Below are 25552 nucleotides of genomic sequence, written 5' to 3'. Positions count from 1 at the left end.
TGTCAGGCACGTATATCCCGTGCGTTTTATTACATAGCCGAGTTTTAGATACCGATTTATCGATATATGATTGGGAGGCTAAGAAATTGCCACTTTCCAGCTAGCACCGATAATCTTACAAAGTCATAAGGCGGCTGTCTGTCAGGCAAGGCTCAGGGGGGAGCCGGAACTCCTTTATAACTGGCTGTGCGTAATAATTTTTATGGCAGCATGTATCGGTACACACTCGATAAGGGTTTAAAGCGCGTTATGGTCGCTGGGAATTTCCGTGCAGAGCCTCGCAGGTAGCTGCGTATCCTCCGGTAACGCGTATTACGAACCGATCGTATTAAGCCGACTATGTTAAACACTCGCTTGTTAAACACTCCCCCCCCCCTGCCCGTCATCAACGTCTCTCGAACGAGCGACTGTAAGAGGCTCGTCTCGTCGACAAGTTTAGTTAGCGTTTTTCGCCAGCCACGCTCGATTCGTACACGGTTCATTAGATATCGAACAGATATCGTATATATGTTTGATATGTTTATACCGGCAACCGATCCTTGCCATCTTTCGTCTTACGGGCGAATTATCGTTAGTAGCCCCCTTCATTTGGTGGCAAACTATCTTTGCTTGGTTGAAGCGCCAAGGCGTGCGTACGGGACAAGGCGGCGAGACATTTCATCTCACGCCACTTGTTACGAAAGCTTGTTACACCGATGCAAAAAATTAAATAAACTATGAGAACAAGCAGCACCTGAGATGCTTACGCAAGCATCCTTGTCTAATATCAAACGCTTGCGCGAATACGGCAATTGGCAACATTTCTGTGGTTGCAAACGCACCACAGCATCCCTGTGCTAGGCCATATACGCACGTCGGTACGTACGTAATCGTTTCATCGATAACGGATGCCGTTGTTACTTGCATCGTGTCCGTCGTTATACGCTCGTTTGCACTCGTAAGAAATTATCGAGCGCCATTTCACTTGTTTAAACTTGTCCGGCCGGCGATAGTTTCATTCTGACAAGCTGTTATAATTATCAGAGTGTATATCGGCGATGTGTCGGAGAGTCGTCTGTCCAATGCTCGGTTACTAATGCGCATACCTAATCTTGTTGTAACTCGTAACGCGTTTTCGAAATCGTTTTCATCGAGAGGCAGAGTCGAAGGAGACGCGAACGCATCGTACGCTAATTCGCAGGATCGTTGCCGTTTTCCAGACAGTTTACACGACTTTTTCGCCGATCGATAAATGCGCGAGATAATTTACCCCCGACTCGCTTCTTGGTGCGGTCCGTTTGTCTAGCGAAGAAATTGTATAATTTTGATTTTCTCTATCTCGCGCTCAGCAACGAAAGTTACGAAAGTTGCGAAAGTACGATATGAATGATACGAATGTACGTTAGATGGACGCGATCCGTGCGTCGGTGTCGAGTAATAAAGCGTTCGACTCCGTTGTATTCATGGACGGGGAAATGTTGGAATTAACGCGCGTTAATTCCTCCAGCCGCTTTTAATTGAGCCGAGTTAAGGCCCGACAGCTTAGTCGCGAGGCGTGTTTCCATTTGCAGCGGTCGCCGGTTACACAACGCTCGCGCATACTGTTGTCGGTTCTCCGGCGAAAAATAATCCTGCGTCTCGTTACTTTCGCTTCTAAAGGAATTATTTCTATTATTATCGAACGTTGTTTGTCGGAAAGCGACTTAATTATTGCCACATCTGTTCCTGTCCGTCACTGTGTCGCGTTTAAACGATGCACAAACACGCTTTCTCGATATGTCTCACGGTCATCGATCGATTTAACTTGTCGCCATAGATCGCCAGCTGCTATAAATCTATCCGTACGTAATTACCAGTTGCAGCGATATAAACATCGTGCGTGCACGATAAACCGTGATACGCGTGATGTCACCGTTGCGAAACACGATCGCCTGCAAATTCTATATACACGCGTATCTACGTAGCTACGCGTGTACAGTTTTGACATTGTTAACGTTGGACGGAACAGCGGTCAAGCGACAAATTAATGGACGGGTAGCGAGCGGGTTCGCGTATGCCAGCGAGATAGAGCTACCGAGAAATGGAAACGCTTTATCGCAATCGTAAATTGTGGCGCGTAAAGCGTGCATCTATCTGCCAGCCCATATATTGGCATATTGTCATCCCGGTATATCGCGGTGCAGCGTTCAGGTTCTCGACAACCGAATAAAGAAGCGAACGGGTTCGCTTAATCTCGAAAATGTTGTTGATGCGCGTTCTAAAAAATACATCGACACATGGAAAGCTATCCTTTGTTCGGCGTGGAACCGTCTTTAATGTCGTAACGTTTTAATCGGCGGACATGATTTCGTGGAGAGAGAGGAGAAGAGAGGAGAAGAGAGGAGAAGAGAAGAGAAGAGAAGAGGGCTGGACGGGGAGAGTTGGTGACGGGCGGGCTCTTTGTGTTTCAGTGTGGAGCGCGAGGCATCGAAGAACATCGAGGAGAACGAGAGAGAACGTTTCAAAGACGCGATCGTATCGAGCAGAAGTCTGAACAAAGGCTTCGTCGAGCCTACTACCATTAAAAATGCCATACACGAGGTATAATATCATCATCGATATAAACATCGAAATACGATGTGTATAATGTAAGTCTGGAACAACGACCGATCCAACGTCAGATCTCGTCTATCCTTAGATCGCTTCCTGCATCATTGCCGCGTCTTTCCATATATCGGTAGGACTAGCCATGGCTTATTCGGCTATTTTGATTCCCCACCTTGAGGCCGAGGACGCGGAATTGCACGCAACGCGAGAACAGACTTCCTGGATCGGTAAGCAACTTGTTAGGCGCGTTGATAACCACGATACAAGGAATAGCGACGACTAAAATTTGCGAAATAACAGAGTGATTGCGTCGAGCCGAGTATAACGCGAGGTGTTACACCCGCGAGAGAGGTGAGTAGTCGCCGAACGAAATAATAACTGGCGTAACTCGGTTTACGAGTTTCTATTTTATCGGCTAAATTACATTTTCATTAGCATTTCACTACTGGTCTTTGTTGCTTCGTAACGACCAGCAGAATGGTAGGCGAAACGTTACCATCGAATAAGAGCGAGATTCGATCTAGCAGGTTGATCGAACGACTGGCTAGTTTACACAGAGACGCGCTTCTTTTCCAAACGACTGCAACACAACCTCTTTTACATAGAACGTCGGTTGTTTGCAGCAGACATTCGACATCGACGAGACGCGAATGGCGACTGGTTGTTATTAGCGGGTATATCAGCGACGTTAAACGCGATCAATTTTCAGCCAGCGTGGTGGTAGTCAGCACACCTTTGGGTGCCTTGTTAGGAGGATTTCTAATGGAGACGGTGGGAAGATTGCGGACCCTTCAATTCGGCTCCGTGCCCTTCATCGCAGGCTGGATTCTCATAGCGCTGTCGACCAATATCCCGATGATTTTAGTCGGTCGATTGTTGTCCGGGCTAGCCACGGCTCTGGCAACTTCGCCAGCTATCGTCTACATCACCGAAGTCGCAAGACCAGAACTCAGAGGATCGATGATATCTTTCGGTCCAACTTTGGCCTCGTTTGGCATGGTCCTGTCGTACTTGAAGGGCGCATACATTCATTGGAGACTGGTGGCCTGGCTGGGCATAATCTACGCCGTCGTGCCAATCATTTTGGTGCAACTGTTCGTCCCGGAATCGCCTGTATGGCTCGTCTCTAAGGGACGATTGGAGGATGCGAAGAAATCATTGGAATGGTAAGGAAAAGCGAATGAAAGCGATCGGTTTTTCCGATCTATGTCGGCGGTATTAGTAGCAGTAGCAATAGCAGTAGCAGTAGCAGTAGCCAGTAGCAGTGACGATAATGGGGGTGGTGGTGGATAACGGTAGTGGTAGTGGTTAGTAGTTAGTGGTAGTGGTAGAATCCGAGTGAAACGAACGGCAGGGAATATCGATAAAGACGAGAGGCCGGCTTATTTCGCTACGCGTACGACGCGAAAACAGATAGAAAACTGATTTTCGCTAGATCGAATACTGCTAGACCATAGAGGTCGAATATTCGCTGTACCACAGAGCATGTGAGCATTCCGAACGCTCTATCGTGTTTGAATCGCAGGCTGTACAAGCACGAGGCGAAGCAGGGCAAGGTGTCCGCCGCGGAGGCGCAGTTCAATACGATCGTGAAGGAGAACGAGATTAAATTGAGCGAACAAAGAAAGAGCAAACACGGCGGTGTCTCCACTAAACTCAGGGGATTCTTGAAGCCCACAGGATGGAAACCGCTAACGATACTCTTCCTCTTCTTCTCCTTCCAACAGTTTTCCGGCATCTATATCACTCTCTTCTACGCTGTCACCTGGTTCCAAGTAAATAACTATTTCTCCTCGACGTTCACAGCATAGTCAGATCACCGATTCGATTATACATGCTGCGTTTCGTGATTAATCGTAATCACTGTCATTCAGGAAGTCGGTTCCGGCGTGGACGCGTACATAGCCTCGATTCTAGTTGGTGTAACTCGTTTCCTGTGTTCGATGGTGAATACTTGGCTGCTAAGGCGGTACAAGAGGCGGCTCCTCTGTATAATCTCGTCTTTGGGAATGGCCTTTTGCATGACCGTTTCCGGTTACTACACCTATCTTATTAAGAACGGCGATCGTTCTGGATACTGGGTAAGCCTTCCAAGCTAAATGGTGCGTGTATTCTTGAATAATCGTACGACGAAATTGTAAATCATCCTTACCGCGTTGTCTATTTGTTTGCCAGGTTCCTGTTGTATGTCTGTTACTTTACGTTTGCACGTCTATGGTCGGTATGTTGACTATTCCTTGGACCATGACGGCCGAATTATTCCCTACCGACATCCGAGGAATCGCCCATTCCATCAGTTATTCCATAGCCAACTTGCTAATGTTCGCTGCTCTGCAAAGTTACAGAAGCTTACAAAGCTTCCTTGGTGGTATGTATACGATATTTTACAGAAGCTAAAAGTTCACGGCCAGTTATTTCAATTTGAACGAATTTCACAACCGCTGTCGGCAACGAACAAATTTTCACCATTTACCATACTAAATTCTCTCTCGATAGTAAAGGAACGGTAAAGTCTCTTTCAGCTTTTTCACTCGACTAAAAAGCGAATAAAAGCGAATTTTTCTCGGATTAAGTAACTCTTATTTTTAGTGTCGCCGGTCTTCTCTGATTTAGTTGTAGTAATATTTCAATTTTATACAATTGTAATATCTTCGACTCGTTGTCAGACGTACGTATGCTTGGAAAGATAGCCACCAGGTAACTGCTAAGAAACTTTTTTTAAACGTAAAAATGTAGTATTAGGTATACATGTAGAAAAAAGAAAAAGGAAGAAAGAAAAAAAAGCAATTTCATAGAAGCGTATCTCCGAGAGATTACGAAACGAGCAGGTGGTAGATTCACCGCCTATGGCAATATCTTGTGTGATAAATAATTTATCAGTCTGATAAATACCATATTTATAATATATAGAAATGCTTCGCATCTTGTTCATTCCTTGCGCGAGTGCCACATCGGTACACCGAGCAGAGACGTTTTTACACGACAGTATGTTGAATACGTAAAACTCGTCTATGCAGTCGTACGAAAACTCTAGGTGGAAATGGGAATTCTCTAACTCTATTCTCGTACATTTTTCATACGATCGTAGGATCCCATGCCGTGCAGTGGTTCTTCGCTGGTGTTTCCATAACGGCCGTGGTGTTCGTGTGGCTATTGCTTCCGGAGACTCACGGCAAGAAGCTTTCGGAGATCGAGGAGTACTTCCAGAATCATTTCCTAGCAGTGGGTGCCGAGGCGAAAACGAAGAAACGGCGGGCACAGAGAAAGCAACAGCGTATCGACAAATCCGCCACGGAACCGTTGAACCCGAAAACCATACAAAACGTGTAGATGTTTTCTTCCATGTGGCTGGGGGGGTTCGTGGCGAGGAAGAGTTCTTAGCTGTATGTACATATAACGTTTCTTCTATACATGACACACGGATTACCGGATTTTTACTTAAAGTTGTTACCTCTGTAAAACACGAAGCGCGAGGATACGAGATCAGATTTTTGCGAAAGCGAAGCTACTTCGATATCGTTGAGGTCAAGATCGAAGATAGAGCACTTTGCAGAGCCGAGGCAGGAAGACAAAGAGAGAGAGAGAGAGAGAGAGAGAGAGTATAAATAGTTTCATAATTGAGTGTTTCGCTGCGAATTAATTGCGGCAGAACATAGATTAGCGGAAAGGAGCCGTATGACGAGAGAATGGAAGAGAGAACAGATATATTTCGAGGCTAGACGAAACACGGCCAACGTGTCTCGCAAACGTTTCGCCCATCGACCAGGATATACATAGGGTGGTCGAATAGCCTCGCTTGTTGCTAATTCCAGGAAAATTTGTTAACGTATATTTGTAGACTGATATAAACGAATCCGGCGAATCGATAAATTTCTGCCATCACTGGCCTACGTTTGTTCCGCGATAAGAAGAATAACTTTTTTAAGAGGCAAACGATAGTATAATACGTTACATACGCGTGAATTCGTGATATACATATAGACGTGTCTGTGTATACAGGTATAGAGACGATGAGACGATTGATGATAATACGCACGGCATGTGCTTGCAACGCGCTATTGCAGAAGCAGCCAGACGGGAATTTTTGACCAAAAAGCTCTAGCGAACGACTGTACGCGAGACTATAAAACAGTATTATACGTTGATCTGATATAGCCTCCCTTTTGCCTTTATAAAAATGTATATGGGGGTGGCCGTAGAAGAAGACGATAAAAACATCCTTCGTTCGGGAACACAGGCCAAGAGCGCGGCCAACTTTAATTTTTTCGTCGCGTCGCGCCGTAGATCGTCTCGCGAAATACCTTATGATCGTTTGCCGTTTCCAGGCAATAGCATAGCATTCCCCTTTTGCAAACTAATTGTTAACAACTTTGCTGTGATTTACCAATATAGACAAGGACAAAGTCGCGCAACGAGAGGAAGCAGTATCCTGTTTTGCCTATGGAGCGTATAGTTTCAAATGCCAATATGTACATACATACATAGTATCGAAGCGCAGGCGCAGGCGCTGCGTTGTGTAAATCATTAACGCCGAACAAATCTATCGGTTTGTTCCAACTTACGGACTTGCTTTCTTTCCAATGGCGCCCATCTACTTAAACTAGATACCTAAATCTTACGATCGTCCCTTTTTCTACGACATTTTTCTCCCGTTTCATATTCAAGTTGATATACACATCACTTTTTTACCATGCCTTTTTATAAACTATCTCTTCGTGTCTACCGAATGGCCGAAAATGGACCACTGATCGAACGCACAAAACTACCTTTTTACCAGTTTATTAATCGTCGCCAGTTTACGGACATTCTTAGTCGTTGACTAATCGAACATGAGCATTTGTATCGGATGCGATAGCCGCGATCGGTGCACCCGCAGTGTATCTCAAAGTATCGGCTATTCGATACTCGACAAAAGTCACGCGAAATCCATGTCCAAGCGTCGATTGATTTTTAGCGAAATTCAGCTTGTCCGTAAATTGTTGGAAAAGCGAAACTATCACGAGCAAAGATGCAACCAAATCCTCCATGATTATCGCCATTAGTAGAAGGAAACGTGAGGAGCATAGTCTATGATCGAAAAGAATGTGTTTATCAAACGCCAATTTCGCCTAAGAAGATCTCTAAAAACATATACGTATATCGAAGTTTTTGGTTCGACAAGTGCCTTTCTTTTTTCTCTTCACTCTTTCATTCGTTTTTTCGTAATATAAATATGCGTGAATATGCGAACAGAATAGAAATTTATAAGAATGTACTTTGTATCCTTGTATCTATATAGTACGCTTGTATTCTTCGATTGTACATGTATGTGTAAGTACATATGTACATGTATATACCTACATCTATATGGCGTATATACGTACCATTGCAGAATTTCATAGAATGTTTCTAATAAAATCATATTTTTCGAAACTGCTAAATATTGTAATTTATAACTATATATTCCATTCCATTCATAGCGAAAAGCGCAAAGCGAAAAGCGCAAAGCGAAAAGCGCAAAGCGAAAAGCGAAAACAATCGTCGCAAGTTGTTGGTTATCGCACATTCAAATAGAAATTAGTAGCTACTTACCGATTTAGATGTGACGTGGATGAAATTATTCACGATGAATGCTGAATTTACGATAAAATTCAACGAATCGATAAAAACTTTCGAAAGCAGCACGTTGCTTTCTTGCTATAATCATAACAATAACCATTATTTACGCAATTTTCTAAGCACTTTGAAAAACCGCTAGTGTCGACCGCGAATGGGAGGCAACTGATGAACTTTCGAAGGAATTATAAATCCCGAAAGCTGATTGGTTCGCGTGAATTACGCGCGAATATTGATATTACTACTCGAGTTTGTTCTATTTATATAATACGAAACACGAATGATATGTAACATGACAAATATAATTGAAGATAATCTTTCGAGCAACAAGATATTTTAAGAGAATAGAAATGTACGGAAATACTACGTGAGAATAGAAATATATATACTACGTGAGTTGTATAAACATCACGTGATATTTAGGGCGGTTTATATAAAGCTATGTGCAACCGCCGGTAGGTATAGGTAGCTGCACCGCGGGCCGAACCAACGACTGTCGGTTTTTTTAGCGAGATCAAAGATGCCTGGCGTGCTCTACGTCAGGGCACGAGGCAACTCGAGCGAAACGGCTATCGACAGTGAGGCAGCCTCGCAAGGTCTGTAGTCTGTAGTCTGTACATAGCTTAAGGAATACAAATGCAAATATTTTTTAAGTATACGACAATTGGCTTTATTCTGACGCGAATTCGTCAATCAACGAAAGAAAATGAAATACGAGTTTTGAGTTACATGAGTTTCGTAAATGTACGCATTCCTATATAAGACATAAGATCGACATTCGATAATAAAACATAGTCGGACAAAATATCGCAACGAAATAGCAAAGTTTAGTATTTATTTACGTCTTTTTGCTGCAGTACATATTGCGTATTAATTCTGTCAATCCTGAGTTTGTTTCATCTATAGGACAGTATTCTATGTAATGGACTAGTGCATCTTGTCTTATCGCAAGACTTTTTCCGGTTGAAGATCTTTTGGAAAAAGAAAGACGTACAAAAAAAGAGTTAAACTACGTATGCTTAACACGGGCTGGAAGTATTTTCAAATCTCATTTATTAACAGACGTATGAAGCAATCGACTATTGATCGTTCTCATATAAAATATATTCTCCACTACTAGTAAGGTTAGCATATTAAATATATCGGCGATTCAGAGAATATTTTGTTCCTTATCCCTCTTTTTTTCCCAACGATTTCCTTCTCACGGAAGAACGGAAGAAAATCCACGGTCGAGGAAATTCCATAGAATGAAAGGTACATCTGTGCGTGCAACAAGTATCAAATTAACACGATAACAGAATTAATAGCCATGTCTGCCTTTCATTTCATTTGGTCGCACTCAAATGAATACCGTACAAAGCGAAGAAGTAGCAGTAGCAGTAGCGATAGTGGTAGTAGTAGTGGTAGTAGTAGTGGTAGTAGTGGTACTAGTAGTAGTACTATTAGTAGTAGTAGTAGTAGTAGTAGTAGTAGTGGTAGTAGTAGTACTAGTAGTAGTACTAGTAGTAGTAGTAGTAGTAGTGGTAGTAGCAGTAGTGGTGGTAGTGGTAGTAGTAGTGGTAGTAGTGGTAGTAGTGGTGGTAGTGGTGGTGGTAGTGGTGGTAGTGGTGGTAGTAGTGGTAGTAGTGGTAGTAGTGGTAGTAGTGGTAGTAGTAGTAGTAGTACTAGTAGTAGTACTAGTACTAGTACTAGTGGTAGTAGTAGCAGCAGCAGCAGCAGCAGCAGCGACAGTGGTAGTAGTAGTAACAATAATGATAAAAATAATAATAATAATAATAATGTTAATAATATCGAGTACCAAAACGACTTCTCTCTCCACGCAGAGAATGGAAAAATTCCTACAATTTGATTTTCAAATATACGCCAATTCGATTATCAACGCCACGCGTGAAACAGTATATCCTTTTTACATCGCGACGATTTCCCACGACAGACATAGTACGCTTAATCACTTACGTCTAATTGTTCGAAGCAATTAAAGCATGTGTTCAGTTCTAGCATGTATCAAGTTTAATTGCGATGCGCGCGGACATTGAAATTCTAACGACGATCCTTTTTTCAGTTACAACGAAATATGCTTTGTTCTTGCTTTTCGTGTTTGATTTTTTTCTTTTCTTTCCTCTTATTACAGCATCAAGTAACAAAAGCAAAGGTACACAGGATGAACGAGCGAGTTAAGCGTATGGAGTAAATTCGTATAGCCTGATATCATCGTCGTGATGCAAACAGAGTGGCAAGGATCTCGATAATGTGTCATAATATATTTATATCTACGTATCATACACGCATTAGTAAATATAATATAAATCCTGTTGTCAATAATAATGCTCAAAAACTTAACAAAACAAGCTTTCCTCTTTTTCTCTTTTTTATAAACGATCGCGACACTACGCAGTGTCCAGCAGTGCCAAGGTCCACGTGTACTCAGCACGACCAACGCTGCAGGCAGTGACGATGAGCTACCTAATCCGTATTAATATTACATTAGATTCTATTATTATTTAATAATATGTATGTGTGTGTATATATATATATACACACGCACACATATATATATACACACACGCACGCACGCGCGCGCGCGCACGCACTCACGATCCGCACACACCAGGTCAAACCCTAAATCGTTTGTTTTTTTCTTTTTTCTTTTCTTTTTTTTTTTTTTTAAATAATTACGACAAATGACAAATGAATGACGAAAAGGATATCGATAGACGCAACGTTAAAATATTCATGTTAGATAAATCGGTAATAATCACACTAAATCCTACACGTATGTAACCTTCCATACGTTTCTTCCCTCGAAAATCCATCCACGGAATACCGTAAAATGTAAAACGTCGGTAACAATTTCCCGTGAACGAGAAAACTATTCACCCTGCCTGTAATGAAACCGCAAACGGTAAAGACGATTCGCGTCCGTACAATTCGCTTTGCGATTAGCGCAATTTATGAAAATAGACGTGATACATTTTTAGACGATGTCGATGATACATGTATCGATTCACGAAAATGTGGGTCCTCGTGTTCCACGACAAAGTCGCTAAACGAGCACGAAGATTATAAATAATTCGATTTCTTTCTCTGTTTTGCATCGTAATAACGAATGAAAAACTTTCACTGTACGTTTTACGCAACACTAGCAAATACAGGAGCTCTCTAGCTACTTGCAGACTACAATCGCTTCAACGATAGCTTTTCCTTTCCTTTTTACAAGACGATCAAAGACGATCTCCTCGAACAAATTTCGTCCTGACGACACCAAAGGCACCAAGTAAAAGAAATAGTCCGACTTGATTATTGATTATTGATTATTGATTGACGATTGATTCGAAACCAATTGCTCTTCTGTCGCACAATAACGCTTTTGGCACTATTTGGCCACCTATTGGAAAATCAATACGCATTACCATCATGTGTTTTACACCATATCGTATTAGATGCGAGACACGTCTGCCTCCCTCCTAATCTCGACAAGGGTTATGCGTCAACGTAATTTATGCATACTATTCGTGTCTTTGGAGAACATTATCAAATTTAGTTAATGCAGTGTTTATTCCTTTTCTTCGTTTTAATACTTGGATCGTTCAGTTTCAATTTCATCGTGAAATTATTCTGTTACTTGAACCCACTAGTAAGTAAGAAAAGACGAAAGGTGATAAGTATATATTTATATATAATTTTATCCTTATATATAAATAAAACAAAAACGACAATGGCACAGAATATTACTAAACTCGTTATGTTAGCTTTGATTTAGCATTCGTTTAATTATTGGCAACGTGACGAATAGTTTAAATATTAACGTTAGTTTCGAATATCATTCCCCTAATCATTGCTAATCTAGTTTTGCTGATTTCGTCGCATATAATCTCTCATTCACTCTATCGCATTCTCTCTGTTTCTCTCGCAGACTCTGTCTGTTCAAATATTGTTCCTGTTGTTTGCTCGAAAAACTTTCCACCATCTCGTCTGCATCTCTTGTGTCATTGTGCGTCCTTGGAAATCTGACTAGCACATGGATTTTTAACAAGTATGTTCACGATTTGTTTTTCAACATCTCGATCTACGCGACGCATGTAAGAGAGCTGCTCCCGTGACAATCGTATTATGCACACATGCAAATTATTAAGAGATACGATATCCGCGCGAGCCTTCTCTATGTCGTTAATGCTGAAATGCGAAGAAAATATTTTATATGAAATTTATTCACTCTCACTGTTCGTACAGAACCCATATCAAACATAGCGCCTATACTCAGTTTGAACTTTTCATCGTGATACCTTTGAGTCTTCACCTTTCTCCTAACTTATCCATTGCAAGGTGCGATACTGTTAGCGATGTTTGTAAATCGGCGAACAAGCGTATAACGTATTTTTATACAATGTCTTTCTCGGTATCGATATAATTGGCATTCACGTATATTCCGCTTACAAAGTATATATGAGTCTCTCTCTCTCTCTCTCTCTCTCTCTCTCTCTCGGCAGTGATGTCGCACTGTCTTCTCATACTTTCACTCGCGTCAGATCGACGATATTTAGGTCATTGGCATCGCATTCCTGTCGAACGACCGCAATCAACTCTACGGGATGCACAACGATACACTGAGATACATACGTAAGTATATACAATATCTTAACGAGATATCGCGAACAGAATTCAAAGTATATAAAATCGCAAAGTGGACAAGAGGCACGATAATATGTTTTGCGAGCTTGATAAGATACGAGGAGGAGCCTTCTCCTGTTGCTTTTTCCTTTCTCTTTTTTTTCTCTTTTTTCCTTCTCCCCCCCCCCCTCCCCCTTTTCTTAAAATAAGAAACAACGCTGCAACTTAATATCAGGATGTAACGTATCGATAAAAAATACATGTATTATGACTCAATGAACCTTATATCTAAAGCGATTCTGTCTTTGAAACAGGCATAGATTTTCCGTAAGCGAAACAATACGCGTAAACAACTTGCATACTACCTGTCTTTGTGCAACATCACTGTCAGGAGTTCAGGTATGCCGTTAATACACCTTGCCGTGAAATCATGTAGATCAGTCTATCGTATTGAAAAACATCGACATGTATCGTTTTACTGCTCGATCGTAGCCATCACGGATTCGACTTACTGAGAAAGCTAACCAGCATTCGTTCATGCCTTGCACTCAAACGGGCAAATCTCTTAAGTATCGCGATCCTAAGCGTCGCGGAGTTTGATGTTAGTTAATTTTTACTATTGCTACGTGGGCTTGCCGGCTGACTGTTCGCTTGTTGCGCGCGTTGTATGTAAATGTTTAAAAGCTTCAGTTTGCTGGTATACAAGCAGCTGAGATGAGGTTTCAACAATTCTTCGCCAACTGCCAAATGTATCGCTACCATACAAAACACAGCGCTTTTACGTACCGCGCTTTCATTGTCATCGTACGCCTGTTCAGAAACGTAATAATTAACATTGTAGGTTAGAACGAGAGGAAGATTTTTTTTATTCATATATGTACGATATACGTCAACTTACTTTGATGAGACCGGGCATAACTTTCGACAAATGAGGTTCTATCGCATCGCGACCCCAATGTTCCACAACCTTGTGAAGCATTTTTATCGCGCCCATATTCAGGGGATATGGTTCGGTAGTTATTATAGTCGATACTAGGTGAATCACTTGTTCTGGCTTTAGAACCATCGCTATCGTTGCAGCACATTTTTCCGCCATCCAGAGAACCTGACAAGAGGAACGGTATTTATTAATAATCGTCTATACATATATTCAAGAAACTAATTGACAGACTTACTGGAGATCTTGAATTGCTACTAGTGGAAGAATCTTGTTTCTGGTCGTCTAATTTATACGCGTTAATTACTTTTAAAACCAGCAATTCAGGATAGACGGAAAAACTGTCGACAAGTTCTGGACATTTAAGCATATCGATTAAAGTTTGAAGTACTTCTACTTGCATTTTCTTGCTATCGTTAGTCAAACTATCTAACAACGTTTTGAGCAGCTTTCTGGAAAACCAAGTTTTCATAATCGTAGTTCGTAATCAGAGTTTTCGTAATCGTAGTAGTAATGGAGAATAGAATGGCCGAGTTAATAAATAGCATAATACATACTTAAAATTCTGTTTAATGTACAAAGCATCTCCTTCGCGAACGTACAATTGAAATTCTTGTAGAGCTGATACTTTTTCTTCGGTTTGTGTCATCTTGGATTGCAACGTTTTAATCATATTATCTAAAACTTCTGGCCTTTTTATCGAATCGGGTGATGACCCTGCGCGGATATATTAACATTTGTTAAACGAAGAAGAGACACGCGAGTCGATGAATAACCTATAAATAATTCCTATAAATAATTGTATACATACCATGCGTTTTGTAACCATTATTTTCCTGAGGTAGGATAAGATCCCCGGCGATCGTATCGCTTGAACCATTAACTGTAATGTTAGTCACAGATCGTCCTCTTTGCGTGGGCGAAGAAACAGAAGACGAACGACCCTAATAGACAAAAGAAAAGAAGAAGAAATAAAGAAGGAAGAAAGAGAAGAAAGAGAAGAGAAGAAAGAAAAGAGAAGAAAGAAAAGAAAGGAAAAGAAAAGAAAGGAGAAACGAACGGCATGCTGACGCATCTTCTCACGGCATAGTATACTATTAACCAGTATATCGACTATTTAATTACCGAGTTGCATAATGTAAGTCCTTCCATCTTTTCCTCGACATCAGCCATATTGCTGATTCCACTGTCTTTGCTGGTAGTTGCTCTTTCTAAACGTTCGAAACCATAATTTTGTATCTCCGCCGTCGTACGCCTTAAAGATCTGCGGGAAATGCTTAAAGATTAAAATGACTAACAATAAGGATTTATCGAATTAAGGCCGTCACTTACTTATACACTTCTTCCAAGTTTTCATCCGCATTGTCAATGTCACCTTTACCTTTCGAACGAGCTGGTGAGCTCTGCGCCCTAGGAGGCGGAGTTCCAGGGGACGCGGGATTACTCGAACCCGACGATTTCCTCAAGTGATTTTGCACTAAAGGCAGTGCCGCCTCCTACAAAATACATGTATGTGTATATAATATAATGCCCGTATAATGGTACACATCTGTGCATATATACAGCATATACGTGCGTATATATGTATATACAACGTCTTACCTGATAATACTTGGGTAATTCAGCTAATATCATAGTGACTTTCGGAGGATTCAAATTATACAGCGATATAACAGCATTTTGTGCATGCCTCCTGACATCTTGGCTTTTAACGTCGTTCGACCAGTCGAGCAACCTTGCGAGCGCCGTCCCAGCAGAGTTAATAAGAGCAGACGGTTCTGCCGTTTCTGCTATTTGCGTGATAAACACGAGTGTGGCTATTTTTACACGAGAATTTGGCGTTTGCGTTGGATCCGTCAGATACCTCATTACAGCCGGCAAAAGTTGCTCTCCGGGGAAGCATTCCCTACAAGTTGGAAGAGATGTAAGCAATTGTGTAAAATAGCAGGAACATTCGTATTAGTTTGGACATTGTCGTATTCGGTCTCACCTAACCACCTCGAGCGTTTTGTGTATTTTCGCTTGTATCGAGCCAAGTAAATCGGTGCCTAATTTATTCAAAAGTCGAGCACACAAAACATAAAGCCAGTCACCGAGATCTTCGCTGTGAGTAGCTACTAATTCATTCAGTGTGTCCAAAAATAAACTGAATACTTTCGTATGAGAATCCATGAACATTTTCGTAAAGATGTCTGTTACTTTGCGCAATTCCGTGGCTGTAAGCGTATTTCCATTTGACAGAAAATGTTGCAATCCGACTAAACCTTCTTTCCTATCGCCCCAATGTTTATGCGCGCAATTCTCTATGATTTCCTTGATATCCTGCAAGTTAAAGAGTTATTTATCGCGATAATACGTATTATAAACATGAACGTGTAAAGCGTTGTTCAGAGTAAAGACTTTGTTGGAAAATTCGGTATTTTCGATAGGGTTCTATATTTCCTCTTTTGACAAAAGAGTATACAACGGTAGAGTGTTGTATCAGGTAGTATGTATATAGTGGAATATGTATGAATAATAAATGGAAATGAATATTAAATTTAACAAACCTTTGGGATAGATTGATCCCACATATCACGATACAGTCTTTGTTGAGAGCCACTCCATGAGAACGACTAATGGGTAGATGGACGATGGACAGATATGGAGAACAGAACGGCGCATCGCGTTAGTCCAAACCAAACAAATACGCCGCAACAAAACCAAAAGAAAAAACCATACATGCGTTATCTACAATGTTGGGATGCTGGAAGCCTGTTTTTCAAGCTTGTGGACTAATTCTACTGTGACCGTGGTCAAGTCCAGGACATCAAGTATAGGATATATTTCCAAATACGAATACGCGAATTCAATGGCAGATGAAAATATCTCGAGTAATTCTGTATTTTAGGCAAAATAATAGACAACGCTTATATACGAGCACGCAGCATGATATTTGTGAACTTGCGTATGATCGAAGGCAGATATGGTTAAAGCATCTTTGTATCACGTAATAAATGATGAAATAAGTGAAATAAAAGTAACACTGCAAGCGGCTGTCTTTATCACATATCGATTAGAAAAGCGTTATTTAAATAAACATAAGATAAGAAAGCGTCGCGATGGAATAAATTTATGAATCATATATATGATATAATATATATATATATATATATACATAGACGTTAGACGTATAGAAGAGACGTTTTTTATAATGTACATCGTTGGTGAAATTGATGTATTCTGTATTGAATATTGTCTGTCACTTTATACGATATATATGTTGTACTACGACAGTACGATGAAACGATGGTTATTCATTCTGTCTTCTCGTAGAAAATCTATCGCACTGCGTTTACTTACATCGTTTGGTCGCCTAAAGCTGTCCATACTTCGTTCGGAGCATATGCTGCTGGTTTCACTGTCATCACTGTGATCGCCCTTTCCTCTCGGTGTTCTTGGGTAATTGTCGATATTTTCGAAGGTAAGCGCGTCCGCCAACGCTGATTCCGCTTCACGCGACTGCTGCAGCATCTTTTGTGCCATAACTGGTCTGGATTGAGGCCTGTCCGTCGGAGACATATGTAAACTTCTTCCCCTATATATTTCGTTTCGCATATGTTTAAATATATGTATATATATATATATATATGTCGAATGTTGTTTATCCGGTGACGGTTAAGACGAAAGAGCGTTACGAAGGTAAATATGCCATCGTACCGTATTTTGCTCGCGAAACTTCTATCCATTCCAAATCTTTGCGGGCTTGGTTCACGACTGTTACCGGTACTTCTGATCCCGTGGCCGGATAACCGTCTAGGTCTTGCAATTAACGATTCTCCTTCGCGATTGTACGTTGCATAACTGAGTCTCGAGGACGGTGATCCCGATCTGCTGCTAGCTGTTACGTACAACGTAAGAAAATACGGACTGTATCAGATTAGGCGTTGCTTCTAAAAACAGATTGGGAATAACTATTATTTGGTATTTTGTTCGTACTCACGCTGAGATTGCGACACTCCGGATACTCTGGTCCTTGTTCTCGCGGTTCTTTCTGGACTAGCAACGGCGGTTGTGTCCGGTGATTTGCTAGGTCGTGCTAAACGAAGAGGAGACGGTGGAATAGGTGCGACTCGTTTAAAGCATACAATAACAGCTAGAATGAAAATCGATTGCCGATGAGACTACTCACGAAGGGACGCTTTCTGTCTGCTCATATTCGCGTACATCATTCTCGCTTTAGCTCTTTGCGCGGCTTGCAAATCTATCGCGCTAGTAGATCTAACGCCCGGAGTTGCACGATCTGAAGACAAGTGGAAAGAAAGATTAGGAAATACGGAGTAGGTATGCAGGAGATTAACACGATACGCAGCATTAGGTACAAGACACAGGTGCACATTCTAAGACATGGTGCAGTGATGTTTCAAAGCATCGAACGAGAAGGTAACAATTACAATGACTATCAGTGGGTCTTTGGAGAACTGGAATACCAGACTGACGATAAGACCGTGGCAAGGAGGGAGTTCGTCTGAGCGGGCCATGGGGTTGACCCGAAGACTGATGCAAATTTTCCGTACTACCTTTGTACGTTTAATGCAAAGGAGAGTCACAAAAGCAGCATGAAAAAAAGTGAGAAGTAGTTTATATAGCGCACTGTATCGTTACTTGGGTCTCTGCATTTATCGTACATCTACTACGCCAGTCCCTATTCTATTCGAAATATCATTTAATAATAACGAATCAAAGATAAGAAGATATACCTGTGGCGCTCATCACTGGTCTGGATGTTCGAGGACTAACGCTGGCCGATCTCGTCACTACGTTCAGACTGTTAATGCTACCGCTATTGCTAAGGGACATCAACGAGCGTTTGTACGCGGTGTCGAGGCTGTTGAGCAATGCCTCTGCTTGTTCCGGAAAATGATCTTTGAATGCCCAATATGACCTGGAAATATTGGAAATGTAACCGGTGTATTTTGTTTAAAAGGGAGCGAACACGAACAGAAGCAACGAGGAATATTTACTTCCTGGCAAAGGCTCTTGCTTCCGAATCCGAGTCGGCGATACCTTTCTTGATCGTATCTTGTAAGATGGTCAAGTGTTTCTGTAATATTTGAGTAGGCCATATTTGTAAAATTAGATTTAGATATTCGCACGATGCTCGACGTATGTCTTTGCTCTTGTGACTTAAACAGGATGTGATAATTGGCACGAAACGACTGTAATGCGTATTCTGAAGAATAAACCTCACGGCTACGGCACCAGCTGTTGCCACAACCTGAATGTACAAAATTGTCCATGTAAGTTTTTTTCCACGTTATCATCGCGCGCGCAAACACACACACACACACGCACACACACACACACTCTCTCTTTCTCTCTCTCTTTCTCTCTCTCTCTCTCTCTCTCCGTTTGATTTTAACGGTGTATTGGCGTTAAATAATTACGAGTCTCACCTTGGCACTATTTTGTATGAGGTTCATTAAGGTGAGTAAGACTGCTTCTCCAAAACTAGCGAATTTATTTTTTAACTGTTGACTAAGAAACGCTAAGGTAATGCACGCCTCCCTTACCACTTGCGACCTAAGATCCGTGCAAGCAACTTCGAAAGATCTTTGCACGCTTTTCAAGTTTTCTAAAAAGTTTTCGTAATTCGTACCGCCCGCTATAACGATTGCTCTTAATTTTTTCATCTGTAAGATAATTAAGTTTATGCCATGTGCCACTAGTTTAGACTGTTTAACGTTAGAACGATATTATCTCGGCACATACACTCTCTGTCCTTTGTTTCCAATCTTTTTTATCGTCACCAACATTTTCTCTTATGATTTTCATCTGCTCTTCGAGATCTTTTGCGGAAAACAAATTTACAGATGGCACATCTTCGAACGCTGTAAGGAAAGTTTCCTCGTCGACGGCGCCAGCTTGACCTGAATACATAAGTAAATAAATAGACAAATACATATTAATTATAGACGAATGGATATCCGTATGAACGCCAATGTTAAAATACGTATGCACCGATTTACTAATTTACCAGATTTCGTTTAATTTACTAATTTATGCAGCAGAATATACGAGTTTCGATAGTCGAGAAATTTGCAGCTTTGTCCGATCAACTAAAAATCTCGAGTATCGAGAATCTCTAGAGTATCGAGACGCTTGAATTTTATGCCGCTCCGATAAATCGCATATAAATTATCGATATTGTTGCCACGATAAAAGGTAAAACGACTTTTATTTGTAGGTATATTTTTATTTTACCTCGTGGTAGTGTGAATACTTTGCGACGCTTCAAAGCATTGTTAACTCGGCAAATGAGAGTGAGCGAGGAAAAGGCAGTGCATATAAACAGACAAGATGACAGATGTATAGCCGACTATAGAATATCACGGGTGAAACGATACGCGTACGCGAACGAAAGGAGATGCAACAACATTGTACAAAGCGTAAGGCGTAAGGGGTTCGAGCGGCGATTAAAAGTGCATAGTACACATAGTACGGTAAGACGAATACGCGTTAGCTGCAACGAATTTGAGAAATTTCTGGTTATTTGCTCGTACTTGCGTCGTGCTGGCTATTTGGGATTTAAAGGGAAGGAAGAGGGAAAAAAGAAGAAAAAAAAAAAAAAAAAAAAATCGTGGAGAAATATGGAAAATTTGCGCGAAGAAACCATCACGGTATAATAGAAAATTAGTAATGCCAATAAAGTTTTAGATACCTGGTGTCGGTTTTACTGACACGTTTCGTTTGACGGTCGTAGCCCTTGGAACCATGGAAGATGTATTACCAGGCTGAGCTGTCATGCAAGCGAATAATTAGCAGTCTCGTCAACGAAACGTCAACGGTTTATCGACATTTCGTCGGCGCATGGTTGCAAAAAATATCATTAATATCGCATGGTGAAATGCCGAGCGACATGAGCGGCGACAGGAGTAAGCAAGAGTTGTAACGTTAGCGCGCTTCACACCTGTGCGTTGGTTGCAGGAGGAACACGTGCTTTCGTAATGTTAATCTTAAAGATCGTCACATTCATCTGGATTAACCCAAACAAACGTTTATCTTATACACAGATAAAGCACTTGCAGCACACAAAGCGCTTTAATTCGCATACAACTAACAGATTTGACTAACGCTTCGATGACTCTACGTATCGCGATAGATTGATTCTGTAAATAGCGTAAAATAACTCGATTCGCGATATTACGATTGCTATAATAGAAATGTAAGTTGACGCGTCTATAGTTGTTCCGGTTAGGGTACACGGGTTTGGGTAAACGGTTATTTTAGAGTAGACTCGCTTCGAACGAGTACAAATACACCATGCTTAGAACGAAATAATCAAAATATGACGTTTATAGTGGAACGTGGTCGATTTACACGGGATGAGAAATAGCATCGAGTCTATAGAAAACGTGCGTGCGTGCGTGCGTGCGTGCGTGCGTGTGCGTGCGCGCGCGTCTGTGTGTGTACCTAGAGCTGAAGATGGAGCTTTCGCAGGACCGAATTGTCCTCTTTTCGGAGGAGCAGCAGCAGCAGCAGCAGCTAACCTTTTCACAGGAGCCGATTTAATCTGTAATATCGAAGTTCATCTCGTGTATTAATCGGTAATATAGTTAATAATAATATTATTACGCTAACGCGTAGGTAAACGCACGTATACTTTGAAACGTTTAAACCGATACTCACCGCTCTGTCCGTTTCATCGGTGGTTTTGCCAACTGAAAGAAATGCGTTCAACGAGTTTAGCAAAGTACGCAAATATATATCTTTTTTTTTTTTTTGTTTTAGGCATATGACGAAATTATTCGATTGTACTATGATCGACGATTGTTCGAATCGTCGTATACATTTATATTTGGATTCGTTCTTAACGAAAATTTCGTTTTCTCTTTTTCGCGAAAAGCTTTGTACCTAAGTGCGGATATAGCCACGGTGGTTTGTGAATGTCGCAATGACAACCTCTTGCTCGAGCACCTGGATGCTTTACGATATTATCCCATTGAAGAATCCATCTGCTACTTGGATCCCACAGCTTTTTATCGATACTGGGATATTTTTTTAAACCCCTGTGCAAGCAGCGATGACCGCTTGACAAGAGTACGTCGGTGTGATTCATGGTAATTAAAAAGTCTGGCTTTTATCGAAATCAGCGTATGACACGCGCAGTTACGAGGCAACGTTTTGTTAAGTAGAAAGCGTAATTTATCGTTGGACGGAGTTTGAGTGAACACCATCACGGTACGAAAAGCGTTGGTTATGGCAGGATAACTCGATGCGATCTTGCTGCATCGTTTCGCATTTGCATGATATTAATCAAGACTGCACGTACGTACGTACGTACGTACGTAGAGGTACTGAGAAATCGAGTTTGTCAGAGTTATTAACGAGATAGGTTGGCGCGAAAGACAAAAGATTTCCGCTTCGAGTCTTAGAGAACGACTCGAAACCCATTGAAATCGTTTCCTCGTTCGCGTTTCTCCTCGAGGTTAGAACGAACGAAATAATCGGCACGAAATAATTGGCGAGTGAAAGTGATTTGCATTATCCGCCGACGAGACAGGCGATTGCCGTTCGACTAATTGCTGATTTTTTAATCGCCACTTTGTAATCACGGAACTCGGATGGACGAACTTTTGTCGATGAAATTCTTCGATAGCGCGGCTGTTTCGATCGGAAATAAATTGAAATTTACGATTGATAAAGAGAGGAGGAGAAAGAAGGAAAGAAAGAAGCGGATCTTTTGCGATTGGAATTTTACTTGTCGACTTTCACAAAGTTTCTCGTCTAAACTAAAACTAAAATCGATTCGCTCGGGGGAAGGAACGTCGAGTGATAATCACACCGATTCAAAGTCTGTGAAAATGGAAACTGGAAATCAAATTAGCGAGTACGGAAGAGTAGAAATTTCAAAGAATATTTCGAGCGAAGAGATTACAAGTATCCGCGGCGACCGTTTTTCTTTCCTTACGTAGAGGAGGTACTGGCGCCTCGTAAACGGTAGAAACGGTCGTCGAAGAACGATCGAAAGAACGTTTCGTCTGGACGCGGTGTTTGAAAACGCGACGGTTCGTTTCATTCGTCGATATAACGGTGATGGACGTTTCTCGGGCAAGATGGAAAAGCGTAAAAGCGAAGAAGCAACGATTCCGACATTAAGTCGGCAAGTGGAATGGTAAAAGGTGGAACAGCGCGGCTCAACGCGCTAGATGAGAAGCTGGATTTGCGTTTGATAAACGCGCTATCACAGCCAACGAGTTAATAAGGGCGGCGATAAGGCACGAGAGTTGCGTTCGACATTTTGAACACCGTGTTTTCCGCGACCTACGACGAGAAGACGAGAAGACGAGAAGACGACGCGGTTGAAAAAAAATTATCGATAAATTGCACCTCCAAGGATGATTGCGTCACGAACACGATGCATAGCAAGTTGCGCGTAATAATCCATTAGTACACACGTGTACAAGCACGCCTTATTTATGCTTATTTATGCTTATTTATGCTTATTTATGCTTATTTATGCTTTATTATGCCGATAACGAAAATCGTACAAAGACGCGTAATAGGGAAAATGACCTCCGGTGAGACGGAGAAGAAAAGGTAAATCGGCACGACCCGCGTTCTCTCGGAGACAAGAAGAAGAAAAAAAAGTGAATATCGCGCGAGACAGCTATACAAATGTGCATTTGGAAGACGTCGAGGCCCGGTAGTAACGCGACGACGATCTGCTTTCCAAGAAACCGATCAACGCTCAACGATCCAACGAATCTATTCGCGTGCCTCTATCGCGAAACGGGTCAGTCACGATGACTATTTTCCAGGACACAATGTATCGTCGATAGTTTCTTTGTATCTTCTTTTTTGTCCAACGGCACACGTCCGTTAGCTGGCCGCGCGGACAACGCACAACGAAGGAATCTTTTTCTTGCAGCGGCAGGACCAGCTTCCACCACAATACCTTGGTACAATCGTTATCGCACGGTATCGCACAGCATCGAATTAGCGTGGTGAACGCGGTAGGCGATAATTCGCGTAAAACGTCGCGTAAAACGTCGCGTAAAACGTCGCGTTAAACGTCTCCTCGTTCGAACGAACGCGATCGAGGCCAACACTGACACTGGCGAACGCGGCTGATTCTACGACGAATTAACCGTTCTGGCGACACCAGCTGCGAAACATCGTCGTATCGACGACATATTTCGTCGCGGTTCACTCCGATCGAGCAAACAAACGCGCAAAGAGAAACTGAAACGATCGTCCTTGCCCATTGTCCGTGAACGGTAGGAACGCGTGACGCTTAGAACGCGTCACACTAGTCGCGCTGTGCCGGCCAGATCGTGTTCGGCTGGTGACACAGAAAGAAAAGCACGATCGGACCAGCGAGCAGACGGTCGCGACTTTGCATAAGCTTTCTCGAAGAATTCAGCGAGACCCGCTTTCAGAAGATAGACGCTTGGAGAGACGCGCGTGTCTCGCGTTGTTAAACGGCCACTCGTTTACGAACTGCCGTAAGCGATGCGAGACTGTCGCGAGACCGGTGGCAGGCAGGAGGCGCGAGACCGATCGCGAGACTAAAAGTCGGACAGGAGGAAGGGGACCTTCCCCTATCGGGTGCCCCTCGATGGCGGCCAAACCGAGCACAACTATGCATAACGTTCGAGAAGCCATCGTCTCTCGATTACGTTAGACCTTGGAACATTAGCGGACCATTGGACAATCTCATTGTCGGATCTAATGCTTATTCGCGATTGCACGGATCTTTGTCGCGGCGAACAAGAGTAAATTTCGCGGCTCTATTTCGAAGTTGAGGCCGCGTTATCGATCGATTTATCGGAAACTCGACGAGTATAATTAAAGGCGCGTGGTATTGGCAACCGCCAAGTTCAACCGAACGGAGACGAAAAAGTCGAGGGAAACAAGCGACTACGATTAACGCGTATGGGTGTGGACGATACGAGAAGGAAGAGTAGACGAGGATTGACGTCGGTGCGAGTAAGAGAGTAAGGTAAACAAGGTGAAAACTGTCGCGGTTGCCTTCGAATCGAATCTCCGACGACGGAAACGCGTCGAGGATCCTTCGTGGAGAATCGAACCGCGACCACCTGCCGAGACGACGCGACAAAATAATTTCCGATAATCTACGCGATCAAGACGAGTCGGTGGCGCATCGGCGTGCGATCGAATTCGAGATGTACCGCGGCATGGAAAGGAAAGTAAGCGGCGATTACGATGTTTATGCGCGATAAATCGCGTACATGCACGTATATGTGGTATACAGTGTGCAATAGCGTCATCGAGAGTCGGGCAAAGATTCCGCGGCAACGAGTCAACGCGAATAGAACGGTGAAAAACGAAAAAGCAGGTTCGGCCGATACGTAAAGTGCCGACGAAGATTTCTATTCGGCGATTAAGAAGCAACCACCTTCAAATTGGTTTCGTATGGCTTTAGAAACGTTATCGAGTGCCCTAGAGAGAGAGAGAGAGAGAAGAACTTGGTCATGTTGGATAATTAAAAGGGAAAAAGGATGGAATTGGGATAGCTGGTCGGTGGTTTTCCCTCGGGCCGATCGATCGATTGTTTCACGTACGACGACTCGTTCGAAATATTTGTAATTACGTGGAAGGTTGCGTGGAACGGTGTAATTGATTGGAAGCGCGGGACCGACGATCACCGTCTCACCTTCTTCTAGAAATTCATCGTGAATCGAGCGCAGAATAAATTACGGATGGAATACGAGACGCAGTCACGCTGATTTCTTCGCTGAAATCGTATTTACTATTTGCCGTTATTGACAGACGTTTCTGTCGTTGCTTGGTGAAAGTAACGTTATTTATTGTTTTTATTTATCAAAGAGATTTACAAGATAC

The 25552-nt window shown here is 42.2% G+C and overlaps 3 protein-coding genes across 12 annotated transcripts in view; 1 reads left to right on the top strand and 2 right to left on the bottom strand.

Moving 5' to 3' along the window:
• The window catches only part of LOC117155437 (facilitated trehalose transporter Tret1), a 34389-nt gene extending 26055 nt beyond the window's left edge, over positions 1 to 8334 (bottom strand). Inside the window, exon 1 of the mRNA XM_033331377.2 lies at positions 8137 to 8334. The gene's annotated coding sequence lies outside the window, so the exon portion shown is untranslated. The remainder of the gene's footprint in view (positions 1 to 8136) is intronic.
• Positions 1 to 16728, top strand: part of LOC117155438 (facilitated trehalose transporter Tret1) — a 22335-nt gene extending 5607 nt beyond the window's left edge. For 2 of the 5 annotated variants that reach the window (XM_033331379.2, XM_076623322.1), the window contains exons 3-9: positions 2430 to 2559; positions 2657 to 2792; positions 3275 to 3731; positions 4091 to 4340; positions 4440 to 4646; positions 4741 to 4933; positions 5654 to 7985. In XM_033331379.2, the coding sequence (XP_033187270.1) occupies positions 2430 to 2559; positions 2657 to 2792; positions 3275 to 3731; positions 4091 to 4340; positions 4440 to 4646; positions 4741 to 4933; positions 5654 to 5895 (1615 nt within the window). In that variant the 3' untranslated portion in view covers positions 5896 to 7985. Of the gene's footprint in view, positions 1 to 2429; positions 2560 to 2639; positions 2793 to 3274; positions 3732 to 4090; positions 4341 to 4439; positions 4647 to 4740; positions 4934 to 5653; positions 7986 to 10291; positions 15630 to 16265 lie in introns of those variants that run through there. The other 3 variants (XR_013059719.1, XR_013059718.1, XM_076623323.1) reach the window with 3 other exon arrangements.
• chb (CLIP-associating protein) overlaps positions 12351 to 25552 on the bottom strand; it is a 26295-nt gene continuing 13093 nt past the window's right edge. The window contains exons 1-23 of one of the 6 annotated variants that reach the window (XM_076623302.1): positions 23643 to 24232; positions 21599 to 22041; positions 21374 to 21405; positions 21158 to 21257; positions 20406 to 20483; positions 19457 to 19614; positions 19141 to 19377; positions 18709 to 18962; positions 18445 to 18629; positions 17877 to 17987; positions 17688 to 17783; positions 17405 to 17585; positions 17048 to 17282; positions 16255 to 16320; positions 15696 to 16027; positions 15308 to 15611; positions 15038 to 15201; positions 14831 to 14969; positions 14517 to 14649; positions 14263 to 14422; positions 13944 to 14157; positions 13667 to 13873; positions 12351 to 13578 (exon numbers count right to left, since the gene is read on the bottom strand). In XM_076623302.1, the coding sequence (XP_076479417.1) occupies positions 13375 to 13578; positions 13667 to 13873; positions 13944 to 14157; positions 14263 to 14422; positions 14517 to 14649; positions 14831 to 14969; positions 15038 to 15201; positions 15308 to 15611; positions 15696 to 16027; positions 16255 to 16320; positions 17048 to 17282; positions 17405 to 17585; positions 17688 to 17783; positions 17877 to 17987; positions 18445 to 18629; positions 18709 to 18962; positions 19141 to 19377; positions 19457 to 19614; positions 20406 to 20483; positions 21158 to 21257; positions 21374 to 21405; positions 21599 to 21803 (3795 nt within the window). In that variant the 5' untranslated portion in view covers positions 21804 to 22041; positions 23643 to 24232 and the 3' untranslated portion in view covers positions 12351 to 13374. Of the gene's footprint in view, positions 13579 to 13666; positions 13874 to 13943; positions 14158 to 14262; positions 14423 to 14516; positions 14650 to 14830; positions 14970 to 15037; positions 15202 to 15307; positions 15612 to 15695; positions 16028 to 16254; positions 16321 to 17047; positions 17283 to 17404; positions 17586 to 17687; positions 17784 to 17876; positions 17988 to 18444; positions 18630 to 18708; positions 18963 to 19140; positions 19378 to 19456; positions 19615 to 20405; positions 20484 to 21157; positions 21258 to 21373; positions 21406 to 21598; positions 24233 to 25552 lie in introns of those variants that run through there. The other 5 variants (XM_033331370.2, XM_076623298.1, XM_076623303.1 and 2 more) reach the window with 5 other exon arrangements.

This window comes from Bombus vancouverensis, chromosome 12 (assembly GCF_051014615.1).
Source record: "Bombus vancouverensis nearcticus chromosome 12, iyBomVanc1_principal, whole genome shotgun sequence".
NCBI lineage: Eukaryota > Metazoa > Arthropoda > Insecta > Hymenoptera > Apidae > Bombus > Bombus vancouverensis.
This window is presented reverse-complemented; position numbering and strand designations above follow the sequence as displayed.